This window comes from Rhipicephalus microplus, chromosome 10 (assembly GCF_043290135.1).
Source record: "Rhipicephalus microplus isolate Deutch F79 chromosome 10, USDA_Rmic, whole genome shotgun sequence".
Taxonomy (NCBI): Eukaryota; Metazoa; Arthropoda; class Arachnida; order Ixodida; family Ixodidae; genus Rhipicephalus; species Rhipicephalus microplus.
The window spans coordinates 90,391,192-90,409,708 of NC_134709.1; the positions used below are offsets into that span (position 1 = coordinate 90,391,192).

The following is an 18,517-nucleotide window of genomic DNA, read 5'->3' on the forward strand; positions in this document are numbered from 1 at the left end:
GAGCTCTGGAAACAGCGTGACACCACTCGTCGTGCCAGAGCGCCATGTGCAACAATCTCCTCTTTAACGTCGGCTGGCACTGCTATAGACCACATCACTTTGCTTGTCGAGATCAAGCAACTTGTACGAGGAGGTCGCACGCCAGTTGTCCCTCGTGCCTTATACCTCCGAAGGTACCCCATCTACTTTAGCGCCATCAATACAGCGAGTAGTCCAGGAGCAAGTGTCCGAGGCGCTACCAACAGCTCACGCACCACCTGTGGCTGCTCCATTGACCTATGCCGAAGCACTGAACGGAACCTCACGTCCGCCTGTCGCGAACGGCCACGTTTCTTTGTCGCGAACGCCTACGTCCACGTGCCCCTTTGTCGTACCAACTGAGCCTATGTACCAGGCTGCCCGTCCTTTCTCCCGACCACCACCTCTACGCTTTCAGAACCCTTGGCGCACTCAAGACAACCGCCCCATATGCTTCGCCTGGGGAATTGCGGGTCACGTGGCATAATTTTGTCGACGGCGTGAGTTTTTCCTGCGTGACGTCGTCAGGCCCAACAATTATGATTTCCCACCCCGACCGGAGCCTGCTGTATATGGCGAGCCTGCCACCTTGTCTGGCTTCGCATCCCTTCAACCAGCCCTGGTCTCTCAACGAAACTGATGTACAAGTATGACGGACCTTACCGTGTGGTTAAACAAACTTCACCCGTCAATTACATCTTGGAGCCACTTGAGCAGCCCCATGATCAACGACGCCGTGGACGTGAGACCGTCCACATAGACCACCTCAAACCGTAATACGATCCCTCTATTGTCTCTTGCCCATGAGTCGCCAGGATGGCTCTTTTCCGGAGGGGAGGAAAATGTAGTGAAGATGAGTGCTACTCAGAAAGGCAGGGGGTATAACTCAGTCGGTGAAGAAGACGACGTTTGGTTGGCTGGGTACTCAGGCTAGTTCCGCCATTACCACTTGACGTGTCGTGACCGCTCTCCTGTTTTATAAGAGTGCCACTCTGAAACGCCTCATCATAATATATATATATATATATATATATATATATATATATATATATATATATATATATATATATATATATATATATATATATATATATATATATATGATTCAACAGAAGATAAGGCCAAGGGAAGTATAGGGGAACTTATTAGACTGAATTATAATGTAAATGTAAATACGATTAGGTCTAATAACTGCCCCTATACTTTCCTTGGCCTTATTGTCTGTTTGATGTCAATAATATTGTGTCAAACATGGGAAAACACACACACACACACACACACACACACACACACACACACACACATATATATATATATATATATATATATATATATATATATATATATATATATATATATATATATATATATATATATATATATATATATATATATATATATATATATATATATATATATATATATATATATATATATATATATATATATATATATATATATATATATATATATATATATATATATATATATATATATATTAGGGAAAAGTGTATACCTAAGGGCTCGTTTTTTCGTGTTTTAACACAATATTATTGACATCGAACAGACGGTAATGCCAAGTAATGTACAGGGGAAGTTATTAGAACCAATGGAATGTAAATAAGAAGGAAGAAAAGTGGATGAAAAAATAACCAGCCGTGGGCAGGAATCGAACCCAGGACCTACGCATCGAACGCGTTATTCGAAGTTCGTAGGTTCGATTCCTGCTCACGGCTGGTTATTTTTTCATCCACTTTTCTTTCTTCTTATTTACATTCCATTGGTTCTAATAACTTCCCCTGTACATTACTTGTCATTACTGTCTGTTAGATCTCATTATATATATGTATATATATATATATATATATATATATATATATATATATATATGACACTGCCCCCCCACTTTAAGAATATTGTCACATAATATTCAAAACCACAAAGATGAGCGCGAACAGTCACCACACAAAAGGAGTCTGTAACACAGTCCATCGCTCATGACACGTCACATTCACAGCGGAACACTGGATACAATGTACATTGGAATCCAGTTTCATGCCCCGGCGCGGTGGTCTAGTGGCTAAGGTACTCGGCTGCTGACCCGCAGGTCGCGGGCTCGAATCCCGGCTTCGGCAGCTGCATTTCCGATGGAGGCACAAATGTTGTAGGCCCGTGTGCTCAGATTTAGGTGCACGTTAAAGAACCCCACGTGGTCGAAATAACCGTAGCCCTCCACTACGGCGTCTCTCATAATCATACGGTGGCTTTGGGACATTAAACTCCACGTATCATCATTGAATCCAGTTTCACAACACATGAAATATAACCACAGGTACTTGAGTACAACACTTCATGACACATTTAAAAAAACTCAGGCGTACAAAGGTTTGTCTTCACTTGGCAGCAGCGGTTGCGGCGGAAAGAACGGCGTAAACGAACACGGTCTCTTCTTCTGTTTCGCAGGTTGGTGCTGTTTCTATGCCCGCTGTAAATTTGGTTGTGCCGCAACTACTGCTGCTACTGCTGGTGCTGCTGTGTAAACTACTGTTCTCATTTGTCGCTTTGTGCAACTATGCCCCGAGATGGAACATGTTCTGTGTGCGATAAGCCGTTCACTGGGGACGTCGTATGGATTAAATGTAGCGACTGCTGTCAAGCATTTCACGCCGGCAAATGTGCTGGAATTTCTGAAGCAACTATCAAGTCCAAAGGGCAGGCATACTGCGATGCATGGCGCTGCCCTACCTGTAGACGGTCGAGGTTGCGAGCAGCATCAGCTGAATCAAAAGAACCGGGCAGTGAGGCCGACATGCACGATGTCTGAATTTGGATGAAAGTCATTAACGACAAGCTGGATAAACTAGTACTGCTCAAAGAAACAGTTGAGAGCATTGACGACGCGGTGCAATACTTGAGTGAGAAATACGACGAAATACTAAAAAAAACGGAACAAAACGAGCGTGACGTCAAGAACCTTAAGCGCAGATTGGAAAAGGTTGAGATACGGGACCAAGAAGTAGCTGAAGTGCAGGCAGAAGTAGATAATCTTGAGTAGAGGAGCCGCTGACTCAACCTAGAATTCCATGGAATACAGGAAACGGAAGATGAAAACTTGCTAGAAGCGATCAATGCAATGGCAATTAAACACCAGTTCCCGCCACTCGCAGAAAGTGATGTGGTCGCCATTCATCGGCTTCCGCCCAGAAAAGATAAGACGCCGGTCGTTATCTGTCGTTTTGCGAAGCAAGCGGACCGAGATTTCTGGTGGAAAAACAGAAAGAAACTGAGCAGCCTAAATGAGCACTTCTTCTTGACGGAAAACTTGACCAAAAGAGCGCGTGCGCTGTTGTTTGAGGCAAAGAACTGGGCTAAAGAAGCGAACTTCAAGTATGCATGGCACTCAAACGGGAAAGTTCTAGTGCGTAAAGCTGATGGGGAGAAAGCCATACGCATCGCAAATGCTAGTGATCTAAACAAACTAAGCTAAAGAAAGAAGAAATGATCGGCTCAACATGGCTTGCGTAGGAAACGATTCTTATGTGCTTCCGGAAGCGTTTTCGCAGACTTTAGGAAATTTCTATTCAAGCTCGTTTAAATGTTTTCACTTGAATGTGCAATCGGTAAATAATAAACAGTCCGACCTTAGCCTTTTTTCGAACAATTAAATCATGTATTCGACGTCATAATGTTAACTGAAACATGGTCAACAGATGAAGCCAGCGTGTTTCGCTTGCCTTCGTACAATACGTTCTACCTTAATCGAATTTCTGGTCGTGGCGGTGGCGTATGTATTCTAGTGAAAAAGGTCCTTGACTGTGACCTAATTCATAATTTCACCCACTCTTGCAATGACTTCGAATTTCTATCAGTTAAACTACAAAATGTGGTTCTTGCCGTTTGTTATAGACCACCAAATGGCGAAACGGCATCCTTTCTGGATTACCTGGACACGTTTTTTGCGTTCACTAACACAAATCGCTTAGACGTTGTGTGTGGCGGTGAAATGAACATAAATATGCTCAAACAGGAAGCTATAGTACAAAAACTTGATATTTTGCTGAAATCTCATTGATTTTCAAATATGATCACTGTCCCTACGAGAATCACACAAATGTCTTCGTCCTTGATTGATTTGTTCTTAACAAATGTACCGACAGAAAACCTCAAGGCTGGTGTTATTACTGTAGATTTGAGTGATCATTTGCCAATATACACTTGTTGTAGGAAACACTTATGTGACAAAAACAAACCGAACACATTTTTCACCCAGCGTATAAACGAACAAACTCTGAAAATATTTTTGGAGAAGATTTTTAGGGCTCCTTGGACGAATATACTTAAAATGAATGAGTCAAACAAGGCGTACGAAGAATTTTTGAACATACTAAAGCCAATTTATACTGCTTCGTTTCCTCTGGTTAAAACAAAGCAGAACAGGAAAGTTTGTAAGATCTGGATCAACGCGGAACTTTGGAAAAGAATACAAGAAAAAAATGTGTTATTTAGCCGCTATCTTAAAACGAAATACCCTAAATTGTTTAAAGAATTCAAGGTTAAACGAAATCGCCTAAATAAAGATCTCAAAAAGGCAAAACAATAATATTATAACAATATGTTTAGTTCAGTTTCTGGGTGTTCAGATATAATGTGGAAAAGGCTAAATTCTCTCTTAAATCGCAATGTGTCCACGGCTTCAGTACATAGCATGAATCTTAACGGCGAGGTCATATCAGGGAAACCCTTGGCCGACACTTTCAATAAATATTTTGTAAATGTCGCAGAAAAATGTGATGTGAGTAGTAACCTTGGAAGGGTCCCATTTATCGACAGTACCATTTTTCTTGATCCGACAAGTGAGAATGAAGTGAAAGAATTAGTTTTGAATTTGAAAAACAGTACAGCACTTGATATTGAAATGTGATGTGAGTAGTAACCTTGGAAGGGTCCCATTTATCGACAGTACCATTTTTCTTGATCCGACAAGTGAGAATGAAGTGAAAGAATTAGTTTTGAATTTGAAAAACAGTACAGCACTTGATATTGAAATGTGATGTGAGTAGTAACCTTGGAAGGGTCCCATTTATCGACAGTACCATTTTTCTTGATCCGACAAGTGAGAATGAAGTGAAAGAATTAGTTTTGAATTTGAAAAACAGTACAGCACTTGATATTGAAATGTGATGTGAGTAGTAACCTTGGAAGGGTCCCATTTATCGACAGTACCATTTTTCTTGATCCGACAAGTGAGAATGAAGTGAAAGAATTAGTTTTGAATTTGAAAAACAGTACAGCACTTGATATTGAAATGTGATGTGAGTAGTAACCTTGGAAGGGTCCCATTTATCGACAGTACCATTTTTCTTGATCCGACAAGTGAGAATGAAGTGAAAGAATTAGTTTTGAATTTGAAAAACAGTACAGCACTTGATATTGAAATGTGATGTGAGTAGTAACCTTGGAAGGGTCCCATTTATCGACAGTACCATTTTTCTTGATCCGACAAGTGAGAATGAAGTGAAAGAATTAGTTTTGAATTTGAAAAACAGTACAGCACTTGATATTGAAATGTGATGTGAGTAGTAACCTTGGAAGGGTCCCATTTATCGACAGTACCATTTTTCTTGATCCGACAAGTGAGAATGAAGTGAAAGAATTAGTTTTGAATTTGAAAAACAGTACAGCACTTGATATTGAAATGTGATGTGAGTAGTAACCTTGGAAGGGTCCCATTTATCGACAGTACCATTTTTCTTGATCCGACAAGTGAGAATGAAGTGAAAGAATTAGTTTTGAATTTGAAAAACAGTACAGCACTTGATATTGAAATGTGATGTGAGTAGTAACCTTGGAAGGGTCCCATTTATCGACAGTACCATTTTTCTTGATCCGACAAGTGAGAATGAAGTGAAAGAATTAGTTTTGAATTTGAAAAACAGTACAGCACTTGATATTGAAATGTGATGTGAGTAGTAACCTTGGAAGGGTCCCATTTATCGACAGTACCATTTTTCTTGATCCGACAAGTGAGAATGAAGTGAAAGAATTAGTTTTGAATTTGAAAAACAGTACAGCACTTGATATTGAAATGTGATGTGAGTAGTAACCTTGGAAGGGTCCCATTTATCGACAGTACCATTTTTCTTGATCCGACAAGTGAGAATGAAGTGAAAGAATTAGTTTTGAATTTGAAAAACAGTACAGCACTTGATATTGAAATGTGATGTGAGTAGTAACCTTGGAAGGGTCCCATTTATCGACAGTACCATTTTTCTTGATCCGACAAGTGAGAATGAAGTGAAAGAATTAGTTTTGAATTTGAAAAACAGTACAGCACTTGATATTGAAATGTGATGTGAGTAGTAACCTTGGAAGGGTCCCATTTATCGACAGTACCATTTTTCTTGATCCGACAAGTGAGAATGAAGTGAAAGAATTAGTTTTGAATTTGAAAAACAGTACAGCACTTGATATTGAAATGTGATGTGAGTAGTAACCTTGGAAGGGTCCCATTTATCGACAGTACCATTTTTCTTGATCCGACAAGTGAGAATGAAGTGAAAGAATTAGTTTTGAATTTGAAAAACAGTACAGCACTTGATATTGAAATGTGATGTGAGTAGTAACCTTGGAAGGGTCCCATTTATCGACAGTACCATTTTTCTTGATCCGACAAGTGAGAATGAAGTGAAAGAATTAGTTTTGAATTTGAAAAACAGTACAGCACTTGATATTGAAATGTGATGTGAGTAGTAACCTTGGAAGGGTCCCATTTATCGACAGTACCATTTTTCTTGATCCGACAAGTGAGAATGAAGTGAAAGAATTAGTTTTGAATTTGAAAAACAGTACAGCACTTGATATTGAAATGTGATGTGAGTAGTAACCTTGGAAGGGTCCCATTTATCGACAGTACCATTTTTCTTGATCCGACAAGTGAGAATGAAGTGAAAGAATTAGTTTTGAATTTGAAAAACAGTACAGCACTTGATATTGAAATGTGATGTGAGTAGTAACCTTGGAAGGGTCCCATTTATCGACAGTACCATTTTTCTTGATCCGACAAGTGAGAATGAAGTGAAAGAATTAGTTTTGAATTTGAAAAACAGTACAGCACTTGATATTGAAATGTGATGTGAGTAGTAACCTTGGAAGGGTCCCATTTATCGACAGTACCATTTTTCTTGATCCGACAAGTGAGAATGAAGTGAAAGAATTAGTTTTGAATTTGAAAAACAGTACAGCACTTGATATTGAAATGTGATGTGAGTAGTAACCTTGGAAGGGTCCCATTTATCGACAGTACCATTTTTCTTGATCCGACAAGTGAGAATGAAGTGAAAGAATTAGTTTTGAATTTGAAAAACAGTACAGCACTTGATATTGAAATGTGATGTGAGTAGTAACCTTGGAAGGGTCCCATTTATCGACAGTACCATTTTTCTTGATCCGACAAGTGAGAATGAAGTGAAAGAATTAGTTTTGAATTTGAAAAACAGTACAGCACTTGATATTGAAATGTGATGTGAGTAGTAACCTTGGAAGGGTCCCATTTATCGACAGTACCATTTTTCTTGATCCGACAAGTGAGAATGAAGTGAAAGAATTAGTTTTGAATTTGAAAAACAGTACAGCACTTGATATTGAAATGTGATGTGAGTAGTAACCTTGGAAGGGTCCCATTTATCGACAGTACCATTTTTCTTGATCCGACAAGTGAGAATGAAGTGAAAGAATTAGTTTTGAATTTGAAAAACAGTACAGCACTTGATATTGAAATGTGATGTGAGTAGTAACCTTGGAAGGGTCCCATTTATCGACAGTACCATTTTTCTTGATCCGACAAGTGAGAATGAAGTGAAAGAATTAGTTTTGAATTTGAAAAACAGTACAGCACTTGATATTGAAATGTGATGTGAGTAGTAACCTTGGAAGGGTCCCATTTATCGACAGTACCATTTTTCTTGATCCGACAAGTGAGAATGAAGTGAAAGAATTAGTTTTGAATTTGAAAAACAGTACAGCACTTGATATTGAAATGTGATGTGAGTAGTAACCTTGGAAGGGTCCCATTTATCGACAGTACCATTTTTCTTGATCCGACAAGTGAGAATGAAGTGAAAGAATTAGTTTTGAATTTGAAAAACAGTACAGCACTTGATATTGAAATGTGATGTGAGTAGTAACCTTGGAAGGGTCCCATTTATCGACAGTACCATTTTTCTTGATCCGACAAGTGAGAATGAAGTGAAAGAATTAGTTTTGAAAGTTCAACCTATAAAGCATGTCAATATATTACTTCTTCCTTATATAACGCATATATTCAATTTGTGCCTTGGCCGGGCTGTTCTGCCCACTAAAATGCAAGTTGCACGCGTTACCGTCCTCTTCAAGAAAGGCGATAGAATTAACATGTCGAATTACCGGCCTGTGTCCATTCTGCCAGTCCTATCGAAGGCATTAGAAAAACTAATATTAAAACGGCTGACTAATTTTGAAAGGAAGTTTCAGTTGCTTCATGACTCGCAGTATGGTTTCCGCAAAGGTTTCAGTACAGAATATGCTCTCATGTCACAGAAAGAGTACATTTATCAGCAATTCGAACAGGGAAACGTTGTGTTGGGGTTGTTCGTAGATTTTACGAAAGCTTTTGACCACATTAACCACAAATTACTTATAGAAAAACTGGAACGGTACGGTATTCGGGGAACGGCGGGATCATTAATACAGTCTTATTTGCAACACCGTAATCAGAGTGTTAGCCTGGGTGGTTGAAATTCCGATTCTTTGTCAATCGTTGCAGGAGTTCCACAGGGAAGCATTTTGGGACCTTTCCTCTTCAATATTTACATTAATGATATCGTGAACATCTCCTCTAACGTAAAATTTATAATATATGCAGATGATACGAATATATTTTTAACAGGAAAATCAGTGAACGAATTAATAACACATGCAAATCTACTGCTGATTAGATTAGAAAAAATGGACAAAAGAAAACGGTCTAAAAATAAATGTTGCAAAGACTAAGGCTATGGTATTTCATGCTAAAAATAAAGCGGAAATTGTAAAACAAACGATCTTTTTGAATTCCACCCTTGTCGAGATAGTCCCTTCTCTTAAAATATTAGGAGTAATATTTCAAGAAACATTATCATGGGATCACCACATACACTTCTTAGCTACGAAGGTCTCTCAGGTAGTCGGCCTTGTGTACCGAAACAAGCACTTGCTTCCTCGGGATATTTTGTTGTTAATTTACAATACCTTATTTTTATCAAGAATCAATTACTGCCATCTGGTTTGGGCTCTAACTTCTAAAGAAAACATAAACAAACTTCATATGTTGCAAAAAAGGTTTGTACGGGCGGTAGAGAACGTGCCACGTACTTATCATACTCGTTCCTTATTTGAAAAATACAACCTAATGCCAGTAATAAAAATGTATGATTTTCTTCTGTCCAAAAAATATAAGCAAGACATAAAAACTCTAACCCGTTTCTAAAGCAGTTGGCAGATTTCAACCAGCCTAAGTATAATACTCAACCAGCCTAAGTATAATACCCAGAAAAATGAAGTGTGGACTGTTCGAACCTTTAGAACCACATACGGTCTTCGATCGTTGGGAAATAAACTTCCAAGGTTACTAAATGAACTTAGGGATAACGAAATTGACTTAGAAAAAATCAACTTTAAACAACTGCGGAATCATTTCCTCCAGACGTCATGATCACTTGTTTCTGTTACTTGTAATTTCTAAAGAATGTATTTTTGTATTTTGTTTTTGTTGACGTGTATTTTGTATTTGCTTTGTGTTTTTTTACACGATATGTTCCTTGGTGTCTTGTTTTTTTTTAGGAAATGAGTATGCATTTGGGGTGTTGCCAAAGCAATAAATTAGGCATATTTCTTCTTTTTATGATGCTTTTTTCTGTGTTTTGCAAGGCAAATGCGCCTGTATTTCACATTGCGAAATTATTTGCTTATAGCAATATATGTACCAATATGTTACACATGTACAGTGTTGATTGCTGATTTTTGTCGTATACATGTTTGTATGCTTCGCTCGGATGTATTACGCAAATGCTTCCTTTTTTTAAGGCAAATACGCCAACATTTTTTGCATCTTTTTGAAATAGATTTTTTGTTGTTGTTGTTTAAGCATTAGACGTTTCGTTTTATCACACATGTGCAGTGATGATTTCTTTCTTGTCATAGACCTGTTTATTTTACGCGTATGATCCCGAATGTTTTTATGAAAGTGTTACCGCTGCTGCGATGTGTTCGGGGAGGGGGAAGGGGGGCCTGCGGCCTTGTCAAGCTGGCATCACGCCAGCTTTTTCTGCAGGTCTCCTGCATCATGTATCCTTGATGCGAAATAAAGTTATTATTATTATTATTAACAGTTGTACAATCGTATCGACAACATCACGTCACCGCAACAAACACTTTGACATTTGTGACACAGGATAACAACAACAATAACGCAACGTATTGCACTAAACACTGCTACACGCATGGAAATCCAACCTCTTATCTTGTGCACTTAGTGCTGCGCTTACTCCTCGATCTGCTTGCGGTGCTCCCTCGATCTCTTCTTATTGTTCTTGTTTCTGTTCCTTTGAGCCTTTTCAAACGATGGTATCGGAGGCGGCGTCTCAGCCATCGTTGACACTTTCGACACCATTAACGGGTCATAATGTTCTACTCGCTCGCTGGATTCCGTGCCGACCGGTTGTGCGCTCGCGATCTCCGACGACAGCGTAGCTCTGGCCAACTGGGTTGGTCCTACGCCACCTCCTGCCGCCGGTCCCCAACGACGACGACAGCGTACCTCTGGCCGACTGGATTAGCCCTACGCCATCTCCTGTCACCGACAAGAGCTCTCGCCACTGGCACCCCGTCCTCGGACTTTTGCAAACGTGTCCTTCTTCCCTGTCTTCTCCTCACTTTCGTCGCTCCGTGTCCCACCACCTCACTCTCTCCTTCTTCTCTCTATCTCTCTACCTTTTAATCCTATCCTTTTATTCCCTTCTCTACCCCCATACTTCATGAGCTACTGTTGCGGTGTCCTCCCCCTGACAGACAGTTACAGGGCTCACTTTTCTCTTCTTTTCTTTTTGAAATAACTTCCCCCACCCCCAACCGATCCTGTCGTGTTATTCACCAGCTTTTTCATGTCACGACATTGGGCCTGGCTGGCCGACTCCATCACTTTTTCACTGTTGGTCGGTTGAGGTCTTTCTGCCGCAATTCCAGCTGCACGACACGTTTTCCCGTTCAACACGATGATCGCCCGATTCCCTTTCTTTTGCCCCGCGGCTTCACCTTGAGCTCGGGTGAAATCTGTCGTGGAATGCTCCTCCACTGTATCTCGCGGTCCCTGTGTTGGCGAGGGCTCCATCTTCTGGTTTTTCCCCAAACGTTCGGGATCGCTCGGCCCTCGTGCCCCATCGATGTTTCCGATGATGAGGTCGAGCAGGGGGGTCGTCATACATAGGGCAGTAACCTTCCCGCTGAAGTAAGTGGTCTCAACCTCAATCGCTGCTTTGGGAAGCATCCAAACCGTACGTTCAATTAGGCAAACCGGTTTCGTTTTGCCTGTTAACTCACTTTTCTGTACCAAGTTTCTCCACACGATGACAGTGGAGCTACCGGTGTCTCTGAACACTGTAGCCTTCTTGCCCGCGACTTTTCCAGGAAGCGTTGGCACTCCCTTCGTAACACTGGTTGGCCATTTTGTCATTACAGCACCCACAATAGGAAGTCTCTTCCCATTTTCAACTCTACGAATCCGTCGGTGACATCGTCATCATCGGCTTTTGGTGCCGCCTGCACACATGCTACTTGGTGAGTTTGACTCGCTCCGTTACGACATGCGTCTGCCTTTTGCCCGGTCTGACCACATTTGAAAAATTTTACTACCGTAGGGCTCGTAAAGTTATTTAGACAGCTGTTAGCGCGGTGACCTACTCACTAACACAGAAAACATCGCGGAACACTTTTCGGTGCACGCTTCTTTTGTTCGAGTGCCGATTTCTTCAAATCTTCAGGACGTGACCTTGGCCAGATTTGTGCCACCTTGCGCTTCCAAGAATTGGTCGGCCAATTTAAGCATGTCCTCAAGTGACTTCGCTCTCCTCTCTTTCAAGTACAGCGACAGGCTTAGATGGCAACTGGTAAGAAATTGTTTTCTAATAAGGAGCTCTCTAAGCTCATCGTACTCTTGTGCTGTCCCTGAAAGTTCGATCCATCTGTCCAAATAATGGCTAAGTCAGGTGGCGTACTGCGTAGCCGTATCACAATCAGCTGGTTTTCCCGTCCTAAATCTGTCCCGGAAACCTTCGACAGTAAATCTAAATCACTTCAGTAAAGCAGCTTTCACATTTGTATACTTGGTTGCATCGGTTGGCGTCAGCCTCCCGTACACGGTGACCGCTTCGCCACTCAAACAAGTACTTAAAGCAGTTGCCCATTGATGTTCCGGCCAATTCCGGCTCCTTGCAAACGTCTCAAATCTGTGAAGGTGTGCGTCAAGGTCGTCCTTCCTTTGAACAAACGCTACGAGCAGCTTGCCTGGGTTTCAAGCGGAAGCCATGATCTTCCCGTTCGCTGCTTTCGACTCTAGCTTGGACGGGAGTTTCGCTTTGCTGTTGAAAGCGGAGCTACTCGAGTTCCATCTCGTGCTGCTGCGGCCGGTTCCTTTCAGCAATCTCCGCCTCTCTTTCTTCTTTCACGATCTCAGCTGCCAGCCTTTGTCTCTCCAGCTCCAGCTTCAATTGCTGCTCTTTTTCTTCTTCCAGCTGTCGCTCCTTTGTTTTTCTTTCTTCTTTCGCCCTCTCAGCGGCCAGCCTTTCTCTTTCCAGCTCCAACTTTAATTGCTGCTTTCTTTCTTCTTTCAACTTCTCGGCTGCCAACCTCTCTCTCTCCAACTCAGCTGCTTTTTCTTGCTTGACCTTCTCTTTTTCTTCTTTTTCCTTCTGGCTGATCCATTTCCGTAGTTCGGCAGCAGAAATACCCACCTTCTCACCAAGAGCTACTAACTTCTTGGGATCCATGGTGTCTCACAAATAAAACCTTGCCACGTGCACAAAATATCTGCCTAAAGCAGTCTATCGAAACCCTTTCTGCACACTCGTTAACGAGAACACTGAGCAACACAGAAAAATTGTTCCGATAACACTATCAACAACTCGAGGCTCTTTCTCACTACTTTGGACCCACTGTGCACCAAAAATGTCCTGTCGCAGACGCCAGAATATTTGTCACAGGTCCCGTTAATTAGGGAGGCGATCGCCAGGCTGATTCCAAGAACCGAAGTATCGGCCCCACGAACTGCACCCCGAAAGCGCGGACAATTTAGAAGTGGTCCTATTTGGCGCGCCAGTGGACGCCGGCTGTAGTCCAAAGAACGAATCAGAGCCGAGAGCTAATAAACAAAACGAAATTATATTCGCGACTATGGCAGATCAAATGATACAAAAATATGGGCACACGGCAATAGTTCAGTACAATATTGTTACGGGGTCAGTGACTTCTCTACAAAATGCTTTTACAGAGGAAAAACCACAGGCAAGGGTCACAATGGCCGATGGACACACTCGTGCACCTCTCAGCTGATTGTGTCCTTCCTCTTACTTTACTTCATTTCAGTAACAGGGCCCCCTGGCGTTGGAGCGCCGTCTCGGCGCTAGTCGGGAGAAGCGCGACAGAAGTAGGGTTTTATGCACGAAACATGGACAATGTCAACAAATGATGAACTTAGTGACGTATTTGAGTGCAATGGCGCTATCACGTAGTTGGCCTCGCTAACTTGACGTAAGAACAAATAGAGTCCTGCGTATCGGGACAAAAATTTTTCGGAGAGATTTACACGGTGACATGGTGACCAGAGGAGCACGCGGTCCCCTGGGGTAAACGTTATATTACGATGCCGGTGGTCGTAGCGCGCTTTTTGCATATCCTGTGACCTGGTGAGACAAGACTGGGCAACTTGACGAGCCATGTGAGCCCGATCAATGGCTTCGCGAGCGTACTCGGAAGTAGATGGCTTGAGGGGTAAGGTGGTTTCAAATGGCAATATATAGGGTCGCGACCATACAAAAGATAAAAAGGTGAGAATCCCGTGGTGGCATGTCGAGAGGAATTATATGCGAAAGCCACATAGGCCAACGTGGTGTCCCAGTCACGATGATCTTCGGAGACGCACATCAAAGCATCTCTGTGAGTGTGCGGTTGAGCCGTTCAGTTAGGCCATTAGTTTGTGGGTGGTAGGCGGTAGATAGCTTATGTGCTGTAGCACACGATCGAAGGAGGTCGTTGACAACTTTGGACAAGAAAGAGCGGCCGCGGTCCGTAAGCAGCTGTCGGGGTGCACCGTGGTGTAAGATGAAGTCATGAAGAAGACAATCCCTGGCGACAGTGGCGCAACTGGTTGGCATGGCCTTTGTTATCGCTTAACGGGTCGCATAATCTGTGGTGACGGCGATCCCTTTATTTCCCAGTGTCGTCGTCGGAAAAGGGTCAAGAAGGTCTAGTCCCACACGATGAAATGGTTCAGAGGGGACTTCAATTGGGTGAAGATATCCAGCTGGCTGCAAAGAAGGTCTTTTCCGGCGCTGGCAGAGGTCGAAAGTGATGACATATCGGCGCACGCTGCGGTACAGTCCTGGTCAGAAAAACCGACGTCGCACGCGGTTGTATGTGCGGGAAACACCGAGGTGTCCCGCTGTTGATGCGTCGTGAAGTTGTTCAAGTATGGCAGGCCGTAGATGACGTGGAATGACAAACAGAAGCTCAGAGCCTTCTGCGTTGACGTTGCGGTGGTACAGGATGCCGTCATGCAGTACGAACATACGGGATTCAGTGTCATGGCTGTCAGACTGGATGGCGTCAATGACAGTGCGCACTGACTCATCCCGTCGTTGTTCAAATGCACATATCGCCGATGGCAGTAAACGTCATTACGCTGCTCTCCTGGCCAGTCGCAACGTGATCAGGAAGATCCAGCGGATGACGAGAAAGACAGTCTGCGTCCTTATGCAAACGGCCAGACTCTTAGCTGATCCTAAACAAAAATTCCTGGAGCCTCAGAGCACAGCAACCCAGACATCCAGTCGCGTCCTTCAGAGAAGTCAGCCAGCAGAGGACGTGGTGGTCCGTAACGACTGAGAATATGCGACCATATAAATACGGCGGGAACTTGGCGACGGTCCAAACTAAAGCTAAACACCCACTCTCGGTGTTGGAATAATTCCTCTCAGGCGGAGAAAGCAGGCGACTGGCGTAAGCTATCACGCACTGTCTGCCGTGGTGCCGCTAAGCGAGAACTGCGCCAATACCGTGGGTACTGGCGTCGGTGCGAACTTGTGTGGAAGCAGAAGGACTAAAGTGGGCAATTATGTGCAGCATAATTAAGTAGCCGACGAGAGCGGTGAACGCTTGAGTCTGCTCAGGGCCCCATGATAAAGTGGTATCCTTCTTCAGCAAATCTGTGAGTGGCCTGGCAACGTCGGCGAACTTTTTCACAAAATGGCGAAAGTAGGAACATAAGCCGATGAAGCTCCGGACATCAGATGTAGAACGGGGCCCCGGAAAGCTATGGACGGTGCAAATCTTTTCGGGATCTGGTTGGACGTCATCGGCGTTTACAAGATGGTCCAGAATGGTAATCTGACGGTGACCAAATGGACATTTCTTGGAGTTGAGTTGTATTCCAGATGTTCTGAAGACTGCGAAAATTGCAGCGAGACGGGTCAGGTGGCTATACAAAGTCGTTGAAAAGACTACCATGCCGTCTAGGTAACAGAGGCAAGTAGACCACTTATAACCACGCAGGATAGAGTCCATCATTCGTTCGAATGTGACAGGGGCGTTACATAGTCCAAAAGACAGGACCTTAAACTGCTATAAACCATCCGGTGTAATGAAGGCCGTCTTCTCGCGGTCCATCTCATCGACAGAAATCTGCCAGTAGCCAGACCGACGATCAATAGACGAGAAGTATGTAGTGCCGTGCAAGCAGTCTAACGCGTCATCGAAGCGTGGTAGCGGGTGTACGTCTTTTCACGTGATCTTGTTGAAGTGGCGATAGTCAACGCAGAACCGCCAGGTACCATCCTTTTTCTTCACAAGGACGACAGGGGAGGCCCAAGGACTACTTGATGGTTCTCTTACACCTTTGTTGAGCATTTTGTCAGCTTCCACTTAGATTGCTCTGCGCTCGGTGTGGGAGACACTCTAGGGGCGTCGGCGAATAGGACTGGCGTCACCAGTGTTTATACGGTGCTGAACACGGGATGTTTGCTCTAGAGGTCTGTCGTCGAAAAAAAATGTCGGTATATGACGCGAGAAGGCGATGGATGTCGTTGGCTTGCACAGTATTGAGGTCGAGTGCAATCATCTTTGAGAAACGATTTGGCACAGAACAGGTGCTGTTGGCTACAGGAGGCTGAAGTAAATCAATCTCGGCGGTGAGAGCCGCTACTTCGTCAGCATAAGATACGCTGGCCAAGAACATGCCACGAGGAAGCACTTGAGAGCACAAGCTGAAATTGAGAAGTGGGAGCGAGGCACAGTTGTCAGTGACAGTCACAAGCGAATGAAGAATGGTGATGTTGCGGCTCAAAAGGACTTCGGCGAGAGGAAGGAGGACATATTGACCATCGGGAACCTGTGGCTGTGCGGTCAAAACGACGTAGGTGGCTGCCTGAGGCGACAGTCGCACATCCTTAAGAGAGCACAGGCACGGCGAGGCAGTGTGGGGTTGAGCGGCTATCTGAGGCAGCTCTATCTGAAGGATGCTGGTAGCACAATCGATAAGAGCAGAATGATTCGACAAGAAGTTCAGGCCTAGGATAACGTCAAAAGGGCAGTGGTCAATCACGGCTAAAATGAGAGAAGTAGTGTGGTCCTTTACACTTAAGCGGGCAGTGTACAGACCGAGAACCATCGGCGTGCCGCCATCGGCCACACGAAGCATTTGTGCAGCTGCTGGTGTCAGAACTTTCTATTGTAGGGCATAGGCTTGAACTCATGACCGAAATGCTTGCGCCGGTGTCTACAAGTGCTTGTACAGGCACGCCGTCTACTTCAACGTCTATTACACTTCGTCTGGTGGGAACCGGAGAGATGATTTGCTGCGGAAGTCGTCAATGCAGGACCACCTCCGGGGGCTGCATTTCTCAGTTTTCCGGGACGATGCGGCCGGAAGCCACGGGGGACGAGAAGCGCCGTGGCTGCGGCAAACGGTACGATGGGTGACGTATTTGCGACGAACGGGGCTGGTGCCCCCATGGAGCAGGCGAGCGGCTGTACCCAGTCTTCCGAGATCGGTCAACGGAATCGGACTCTTCGGAAGGTGAAAAGGTACGGGTGGTACCGCCAAAATTGGTCATGTGGGTCGTTGCACGAGGTGATGAGGACCATGTGTTGCTGCAATAATGAGCAATATGTCCAACGCGGTGGCAGTTGAAAGATATAGGGCGGTCATCTGCAGCTCGCCACTCAGCCGGGTTTCGAGTACGTGGAGAAAACCGCCGGTTGGAGGAGGGCATCGTGAAAGAGCGTTCACTGACTCTGGCGCGGTGACATGGAACACGGAATGCACTCCGATGTTTTCAAGCTCCTAACGCACGATGGCTTGAACAAGAGGAACAGCAGCAGGAGTGGTATCGGTACAGCACGAATAGAACGGCGAGGGCGCCATTGCTTCCAATTCGCGACGAACAATCCGTGTCAGGTCTCCAGGCGGTGATGGACGTTGTGGTGTGGACTGGTCCCCGCAAGTCGATGTTGCAGCGGTGTTTGGAAGCCAGGCGAATGTTTGCAGAATGCGGCGACTTTTCACTTGCTCAAGCTGACGACACTCTTTGATGATCGCGTCCACGGTGCAACAGGCCTTGCACATCAGGAGATTGAACGCGTCGTCGGCGATCTCTTTCAGGACATGCCCGACCTTGTCACCTTCTGTCATGTCGCTTTCGGCCTTTCGGCAGAAGGCCAGCACGTCCTGAATGTATGCGAGGTAAGATTCCTTCAGGGATTGGGCACGGTGGGACAATTCCTTTTTGGCTGCGATCTTACGGCTGGCGGTTTTGCCAAACACCTCTCGCATCTTTTCTTTGCATTGGTCCCATGCGAGTTCGTCGTTGTTTTCATACCATACCTTGGCCGTGCCTCTCACGTAAAACAGCACATTAACCTACTGAAGTGTGGGACCCCATCTGTTCGGCACACTCACTCGTTCGAACATGGCCAACCAATCGTCATTGTCGACGCCATCAGTCCCGCAGAATATACCGAGATCCTTAAGTGGCGTGAAAACGTAAGTTTGCGACGCCGTGTTCGTCGGAGACGCTGAAGTTGGGGAGGGCTCAGCATTGGCCATGGCTGGAAAACCGAGGTGATGTTCGCTGCGGAGCTCCGTTGCCTGATGGTTACCCAGCAACTCTCACCAATATGTTACTGGGTCGGTGACTTCTGTACAAATTGCTTTTACAGA

At 44.1% G+C, this 18,517-nt stretch overlaps 1 protein-coding gene across 1 annotated transcript; it reads left to right on the plus strand.

Moving 5' to 3' along the window:
• The first annotated feature begins 2,848 nt into the window (after positions 1-2,848).
• Positions 2,849-3,549, plus strand: LOC119181599 (uncharacterized). The gene is given in 1 exon segment (XM_075874816.1): positions 2,849-3,549. A coding segment is annotated over 1 exon segment (657 nt). The 3' UTR covers positions 3,506-3,549.
• The last annotated feature ends 14,968 nt before the right edge of the window (positions 3,550-18,517 follow it).